The 8,644-nt window shown below is 57.1% G+C and overlaps 1 protein-coding gene across 1 annotated transcript in view; it reads right to left on the bottom strand.

Moving 5' to 3' along the window:
- LMOD1 (leiomodin 1 (smooth muscle)) overlaps positions 1–1,353 on the bottom strand; it is a gene marked incomplete at its 5' end in the record, with an annotated part of 2,280 nt that extends 927 nt beyond the window's left edge. Inside the window, 2 exons of the mRNA XM_010022037.1 lie at positions 3–640; positions 673–1,353. Of these exons, the coding sequence (XP_010020339.1) occupies positions 3–640; positions 673–1,353 (1,319 nt within the window). The remainder of the gene's footprint in view (positions 1–2; positions 641–672) is intronic.
- Positions 1,354–8,644: the final 7,291 nt, after the last annotated feature.

Consider the following 8,644-nt stretch of genomic DNA (forward strand, 5'->3'; position numbering starts at 1 on the left):
GCAGAGTCCCGGGCTTGGGCACCTCCAGGAGGTCTTTCTTCTCCCCCCGCTCCTGGGCTAATTTCTGCTCCTGGAGGCGTTTCTGCCTCTGTTTGTCCATGTTTCGGCTCAGCAGGTTGGTGACCGTCATGCGCGGGCCGGCCAGCTCGAAGTGGTAGCCCAGCTTCAGGAGCGTGGTGTTCTCCTTCAGGAGCTTGGCGATCTCCATCTCTGTCTTCCCGCCGCAGATGTGCCGCTGGTTGTGGAAGCGCAGCTCCGTCAGCGTGTTGTTCTGCAGCAGCGCCCGGAAAATGGCCAGGATGCCCTTGCCCGTGATGTGGTTGGAGTCCAGGTTGATGCTGGTCAACACCTTGTTGGACTTGAGCATGATGGCGATGGCGAAGGCCACGTGGTCGTCAGCGCGGGTGTTGGCCAAGGCGAAGAGCTTGACCACGGTGTTGAACTCCAGTGCCTCGGTGAAGCGCACCAGGGTCTCGTTGTTGATGCAGTCCGAGTTGTTGACGTTCACCTCGGTGACCTCAGCATCATTGTTCTTCACCTTCTCAATGAGCTCATCAAAAATGCTGGAGGCTTCGTCTTCCTTGCCCTGATCCGAGGAGCTGCTGGGGGTGGGCTTGGAGGGGCTGGTCTCGGCCCACGCCTCTGCTGGTGTGGGGGGCTGCTCTCGGCCACTGCCTTGGCTGCTTTCTCCTCCACCACCTTCCCCACCTCTGGCCGCGGTTTCTCCTTCTCGTCCTCCTTGGATTTTTTCAAAGCTGAAATCTTTTCCTCTTCTTTTTTGTCTTTTTCTTTCTTATCTTCTCCTTCCATGTCTTTTCCTGCCTGTTTCTTTGATCTGGAACTCTTCTCTTCCTCCTTTTTGTCCCTCCCTGTGCTCTTCAATGCTGAAGCCTTTTCTTCTTCCTTTTTATCCTTCTCCATCTCCTTCTTTGCTGCTGAGCCCTTCTCTTCCTCCTTTTTATCCTTCCCCGCATCCTCCTTCAACGTTGAGCTTTTCTCTTTCTCCTTTTTATCTTTCCCTGCATCATTCTTCAACGTTGAGCTTTTCTCTTCTTCCTTTTTGTCCTTCCCCGTGTCCTTCTTCAACACTGAACCCTTCTCTTCTTCCTTTTTGTCCTTCCCCACCACCTTTTTCTCCACGGCCTGGACTTTATCATTGATAGTCTTCTCCTCTTCAGTCTTAGTCTCAGCTTCAGCTTTAACTTTGGGGTCTGTTTTTTGAACACTTTCTTCCTTTTTAGAGTCTTTCCCCACCTTTGTGTCTCGTTTCCGGGCCAGGTCTTTGGAAGGAGTTTCCTTTCCCTTCTCTTCTTCATTCTTGGCTCCCTTGTTCTTCTCACTCAGTCTGGTTTCCTACCGAGAGAAAACCACCAAGGTGTTACAGGGACAGAGGCCTCCGACCTCCGGACTCACCACCTCAAGCTCATCATCACCAACCCTGCCCCTCTGTCCCACAGGAGCAACCACAGGGCCCCGCTCCGGAGCCAGGGGGATGTGCAGGAGGATGCAGGACAGTCGGTCTTGGGGAGGTCTTAGACTGCGCCTACGAGGGCTGAGCATTTGTGATAGAAACCTGGTGAGAGCACCACGAAGGGTCCCGGGAGCAGCAGGGAGGTGCCACGGGGCAGCGCGGTGCCAGGTTGGTGCTGCGCCGGGGGGCAGACCCACGGCCGGCACTCAGGAGGCTCTGCACGCTCCGTGGCTGGAGGTGGGCAGAGGCTGATGTGCTGGCTCTGCTGGGCCCCAGGGGCTGTTCCCTGGTGGAAAGAACTGGCCTGGCGCGAGCGGGACTGTTTGTACCTGGCGCACAATCAGATGCCATTGGGAGGGCAGAGCTTTATTTAGTCAAGAGGGTTCTTGGCTCCTCTGCACAGACCCAAACAGGCGACACAACGGGAGATGCCGGAGCCCTACGGAGCCCGTCCGTGTCCACACAGCCCCTCACTGCTGCAGACCCCAAGGACCAGGGATGGGGCGCCCAGATGAGCCTTTTAAAGGTCTTTGGGGATCACAGAATCATGGAATTGAGGAATGGTTTGGGTTGAAGGGAGCTTAAAGCTCCTCAAGCTCCACCACATGCCCCGGGCAGAGACACCTTCCACTAGAGCAGGTTGCTCCAAGCCCCTGTGTCCAACCTGGCCTTGAACACTGCCAGGGATGGGGCAGCCACAGCTCCTCTGGGTGCCTCAGCACCCTCAGGTGTCCCAGGATTATCCCTGGATGTCCCAGGTTGGAGGCTCCCTGCAGCTGCCTGCAAGAACAGACCGTTGAGGGCTCTTCAGCCTTTCGTGCCCACAGGCTGAGCACGCCTTGAGCCAGAGGCAGCAGCCGCATCTCCACATCAACTGCCCCTAAAAGCCTTCTCCTCCCCAGCCTGAGCACCCAGAACTGGACAGCGGGGAGCCCTCAGTCTCCCCTAAGCACCCTGGGCCCATCCAAGACCAAGCAGAGCAGAAGCTTTGGCCAGGAATGAGCAGGTCTTGGAGGAAGGGATTAAAACCGTGGAGGGAAGGACCTGCAACATCTCCCATGCTCAGAAGAGGCAACGGATTTCTCCAAACAAGATGAAAGGAGAGGGAAATCAGATGCAGAGAAATCCCTGCTTAGGAAAGCTGCTGGGAATGTCTTGTGATCACATCCTTAGTGCTCTACTCATTGAAGCTCCATCCACGGATGTGTTGCCACATTTGAGGTGCTGCAGCGTGGGGCAGGTCTGGGGAAGGAGGGGACTGGAGCCAGGGAATGGGACATGGGAAAGGACTTGGGGGATCATGTGCATCCAGCACATCTGGGACGCGCTGGAAGGATCCCATCAAAGAGGGGATCACGTCTGTGGGGCCATGTGTGTGCCCAGGGCGAAGGTGCCTTCACCCCCTGCTGCCTGCTGTGTCCCGGCACCCCATCTCCATGGCAGGACCGGCACGACCGTGGTGACACCGGTGGTGGTGCAGGAGTCCTCACCTCGGGGCTGGGAATGAAGCACATCGCTCCAGCTCCTGAAGGATGATGCAGGAGAGGAGGGATGATGCATCCTCCCCTGCGTCCTGACCCCACAGCCCCCACATCCGCAGACAGCAGCCCTGCAGCCTCTCCTCGCCATCCGGAGCTCCGCTGGCGTGTTTACCATGGATACTTCCCCCCCTTCCCGTGCCATTCCCTCTGCTGCCAGCGCAGTTCTTAGGGAATATTTTTACACAGCGTGTCAGACCTTTAAAAATAAGCCTAATGCAAACAGCCTGGTCCCTGCCTGATTAATCACCCGTGTTGTGATGGACTCAAATGCCTTCCTTCTTCCTCTAAATAGACTAAAATGAGCGTTGCCATCGCTTGTTAGCATTTGTAACCCTCAAACCCACTCCAATGCTTCCTTAAAAGGCAAAGGAGACTGGGAACTTCTTCCCTGGAATCCAAGCTCCCCACGCTGAGCAAGGGATGGGGCAGGGGATGGAGCAGGCACGGATGGGGGGGAGCGGAGCAGAGCAGAGGGGATGCTGCGATCTCCTGTGGGTGGTGGGGATGTGATGGTGGGAGAGAGCTGCTCGCTCCGAAAGCTCCACAAGCTCATTTTGGGGTAGAGAAGAGCTGTTTATAGGGGAGGGATGGGTGGATGTGGCTGTTCACGGTGAGTGAGAGCAGGTCGCCCTGTGTGCTCACACAGAGGCTTCTAAGTGAAAAGGGAACACGCTGGAGAGGAGAGGGAAGGATGTGGGACCCGCACCCAAGCTGGAGGGAAGGGGCACGTCGGGGCCTGGCTGCTGCTGCTGCGCCAGCCCAGGCAGAGGGGACACATGGAGATGCATTTGTAGAGGGAAGGGACAGTCTTGACCAGCTATTTCCAGAGGTATGTCCTGGGAATTGTCCCTCAGGGCACAGATGACGAGGCTGAACACGGCGACCCACCACACCAGCCATGTGCTCAGCACAGCTAAGGAACAAGATGTGAGGCTGGAGCCCTGGAGAGCACGTGCTGCCCGTCAGCCCCCAGCTGAAAGGAATCATGGAATTGGGTTGGAGGGAGCTTAAAGCTCCTCCAGCTCCAACCCCTGCCTCGGGCAGGGACACCTTCCACTAGAGCAGGTTGCTCCAAGCCCCTGTGTCCAACCTGGCCTTGAACACTGCCAGGGATGGGGCAGCCACAGCTTCTCTGGGCACCCTGTGCCAGCGCCTCAGCACCCTCCCAGGGAAGAGCTTCTGCCTCAGAGCTCATCTCAGCCTCCCCTCTGGCAGGTTAAAGCCTGAACTTACTCAATGCAGGAATGATTCAATGTGCACTGGAGCCCAGCAGAGCCCGTGAGCCACCTCCTGCCTCCTTCCTCTCCAGCATCTCCACCATCAGAGCCGTTCTGGCACATGGGTTTGCCACTAGCAGAGACTCTTCACCCGGAGCCATTCTCCTTGCAAAGCAACCAGAATCCCCCCAGAGCTGTAGGATAAAGTCCAGGCCAAGACACTGTCCTTTCCTCCCGGCCTCAGCTGGGATAATAAAGACCTCCTGTGGCCAACAGGGTGTTTTCCAGTTCATCTCTTGGCAGGGTCTGGCTTAGACAATGGGTACCCACCAGCAAAGCTCCACTGGTCCCACACGACTCCTGAGTAATGGAGGGGCTTTTGGACCTCTGAGAGACAGAGAGACAGCAGAACCTGTGTCCCAGGCCTGCCTGGCAAGGGTAGGAAGCTGGGTTTGGTTAGTTGAAGTAGGGGGTTTAGGCATAACTATGGACCCCTACCTCCAAGCCAAGCTGGTATCACTGCTTGAGGGGGCTCAGTGTGTCCCACACGTCCTACAGAGGTCTCCAGAGCCACCCCAAGGCTCTGAGATCGAACCCACAGCTCCAGCCGTGGGGTCTGCATCATGCTCTGCAGACACCTCCATAGTTCTGTGGGCTCTGAAGGAGCCCCAGGGTCCCCTCCAACCTGCCCAGATACCCCAGCTCCTGAGCGGAGACTGAGTGAGGCACCAGCACCCCACCACCCCTCGGCGTGTCCGCGGGCCGAGGGGCTGAGGAGGTTGGGCACAAGCCATGCGAGAGCTCCCAGGGACAGGGAAGTCCCCTGGGGATGTGCCACTGCATGGAGAAGTGGGAGGGAAGTTCGGGTACCCTGTGAGAGGGCTGCTGGGGCCAGGCTGCTCCTTCCCTCCATTCCTTGGCCAGTTTTGAGTAACTCGGGGACAACTCGGAGCCAAGGACATTCCTGGCAAACCCCCTGTGTCCTGACAGCTCTTAAACCTGGGTTTAGAGACCACCAGAGGCTCCTGCTGGCCCTGCTTGCCCCGAGGCACCCTGCTCACACCCCTGGCCACCCCACAGTGCTCCACGGGCTCCATGGTAGGACCATTCCCAGGCAGCAAAGAGTTTCTCTCTTGGCACGTGTGGATTGTGCTGGCACGAAGCAAAGGGTGGAAGGCTCTTGGCTTCCACCACGGGGACATGCAGACCTCCCATGACCCCCTGGCCGTGCTCTATGTGCTGAAGCCCAGAGGGATGTAAACAGCTTCTCGCCCCGTCCTGCCTCAGCTCTTCCCCTGTTGTTTCAATGAGGAATCCAGGAATTCCCCTTCCCTCTGCTCAGACCCTTCTGACCCCAAATATCCCAGGCTCTTGGCACTTCCCAGGCCAGGGTTTTGGAAAACAACCTCCTCCAGCGGTGCAGAGTGGTCCTCCAGGGCCCGGCCAGCTTCTGGCCCTCACCTGTGTCTTGCTTTGCTGAATTAAGGCTGATACCAAACGTTTCAGTGGGTTTCCTTTCCTAGAAGAGCTCCAGCCCTTCCACAGGGATGTGCAGCCCTTTCCCAGACAGCCCGTAACGCCGCTGGATACGCTGCACATGGGAACTTCTGCTTCTCTGACAAAACCTGGCTTTAGAAGCCGGGGTGTTTCTCTTCTATCCATTGCATTCCCAGCCCCTTGTCCTGGCCCTGCCATGGCTGACGTTGATATTCCCACGAGGAGACCTTGTCTCGGATCTCCTCCTCTTCAGCAGAGGTTGCAAAGGGTGATTCACAGCAGAGCCACCTCCAGGCTGGAGTTCTGCCCAGTGCATCTCCTGTGGGCGGCCCTTGAAGAGCATTCCTCAGATTTTTAGGAGCAGAAGAACTGTGCTTCATCCCTGGTGAGTCTTAAATCCTGTCTCCCATCCTCTGCATCACGGGGGCTGGATGCTGGAGAAGCAGGACTTGAGCTCCCAGCCTCCTGAGACCACATGGAAAGCAGCTCCAGGCCTTTTGCTAGTGCAAACCTCCCATGGGACCATCACAGCCCATCGGCATCACTGGTGACCATGGGGACCTGGTGTGGGAAGATGAACCAAGGTCTTTGCTGGGGGTGAGGTGAGCCCCAAGCCCAGGGGCTGCCCAAATCAGAGAGCTGGTTTGCTGCTTAACCCCTGCCTCAGCTCCTGAGCAGCAGGAGCACCGGCTCTGGGGCTCCTACAGCGGCCCAGACCCCAGCATGTAATGAGGTAAAGCAGAACATGCCAGGAGTCCCCATCTCAGGAGTCCCCATCTCTGCTGCTCAGAAGTGCAGATCTCCCCCGAAAGGAAGCGAAGGGCAGCTCGCTCTGCGGGTGCTGGGTCCCTGTAAGGAGGCAGAACCGCACCGAGCCCTCGGTGAACATCCAGACCCAAATATCATAGAATCACGGACAGGTTTGGGTTGAAGGGACCTTAAAGCTCCTCCAGCTCCAACCCCTGCCCCGGGCAAGACACCTTCCACTAGAGCAGGTTGCTCCAAGCCCCTGTGTCCAACCTGGCCTTGAACACTGCCAGGGATGGGGCAGCCACAGCTTCTCTGGGTGCCCTGTGCCAGTGCCTCAGCACCCTCACAGGGAAGAACTTCTGCCTAAGAGCTCATCTCAATCTCCCCTCTGGCAGGTTCAAGCCATTCCCCTTGGCCTGTCCCTCCATCCCTTGTCCAAAGCCCCTCTCCAGGTCTCCTGGAGCCCCTTTAGGCACTGGAGCTGCTCTAAGGTGTCCCCTTGAGGAGCCTTCTCTTCTCCAGCTGCCCCAGCCCAGCTCTCTCAGCCTGGCTCCAGAGCAGAGCTGCTCCAGCCCTCGCAGCAGCTCCGAGCCTGCTCTGGACTCACTCCAAAAGCTCCACATCCCTGTTGTGTCACAGCCTTGGGTTGCTCAACCCACCGTGAGGCTGCAGGCACCAGAGCAGCCCTGTGATCCCTGTGATCCGCGCTGTCACCTCTCCTGCTGCACCTCTTGTTCCTGCCTGTTTTCAACCTTGTTTGCTCCATGCTCTGGGCAGAGGGAAGAACTGAGCAGGACCCGGGTCACTTCGTGGTGTGGGTGGCCCATCAGTGTTGCCACTATCCATGGCACGACTTCACAACAGGCACCCTGATACCTCCTCCCCTGCAGAGCCAGATCCTCTCGCTCCATCCCACTGCGATTCCCACACGGCAAAGGGTGGGCTTGAGTGACACGACCAGTTAATCCCAGCATCCCGCTGGGAGCTGACTCACCAGGACTGTTTTAGCACACAGATGATGTCCTAATGCTGCGAAGCAAAGCAGTTATCTGCAAGATCCAGCTCTTCTCCTCCTCTCTCTGTCTGTTTATCAGCTCAACATAAGCAGATAAGCAACCTCCTGGGCAGCTCGGCCCATATAAGCCGAACGCTCCAGGCATTGCCATGGATGTAGCTGCATCCCAGTTGTGGCTGATGGAAACACACAACTCAGCTTTTTCCTCTTGGCTTTCTTCTTGCAGGCTGACTCAAAACTGAGCTTTCTTCCTTGCCTGTGCCCTTAGATGGAGCATGTATGTCCCAGACACAGAATGTGCCTTCAATGTGACCTGCGAGGCGCTGGGAACACTTTGTGCTGCCACTCGCCCCGCTCACAGCAAAACAAGCTTCATGCCACTGTTTCCCAAGGACCTGGCAGCAAGGTTCCTTCAGGAATGCAGCTCAGACCTGGCTCTGTTGCCACCTCGCCTGCCAGGTTGGACGGGGCTTGGAGCAACCTGGTCTAGTGGAAGGTGTTTGGAACTGGATGAGCTTTAGGGCCTCTTCCAACCCGAAGCACTCTGTGGTTCCATGATCCCTGAGCACCGCTGCCTCCAGCTCTGTTCCCACTCTGTGTGCTGGTGGGAGCACCCACACCTTCATTCCCTGCCCATCCCGGTGTGAGCCAGGAGCTGCTGGAGAAACAGCGGGAGGAAGGATGCCCCAGAGCCACCCAGCCCTTACACCTCTTGCGGAGGCCAGGAGCTGGGCACAACGACGTGTTCTGAGGAGGGAAAGGCAGCCAGGACATGGCTAAGAGAGAGGCAAGAGCTGGGAATTGCTGAAGCCTCTTGGAAGAGGGCAGGAGCAGCCTTGGCATCCCAACAGAAGTGACTGACAAACAGAACAGCGGAGTTAGAACACATACGGGTCAGTCACAGCCTGGGAGATGCTTAAAGAATGATACAAGCACTTCTTGCCCTGTTTGTCCTTCCCCTCCAGTCTGTACCAGCTATTTTGGTGGGGAGCTTGGTTCCCCTCCAGATACATTCGTCAAAGGATGACAAGTTCTGAGCATTAACAAGACATTTAAAGACTAACTTGGTTTTCCAGGGTGGTGAAGGGCCTGCTGGGAGGGAGCTCCACTTGTCATGGAATTATGGAATGGTTTGGGTTGAAGGGAGCTTAAA

Source organism: Nestor notabilis, unplaced genomic scaffold (assembly GCF_000696875.1).
Source record: "Nestor notabilis isolate BGI_N333 unplaced genomic scaffold, ASM69687v1 scaffold27689, whole genome shotgun sequence".
Taxonomy (NCBI): domain Eukaryota; kingdom Metazoa; phylum Chordata; class Aves; order Psittaciformes; family Psittacidae; genus Nestor; species Nestor notabilis.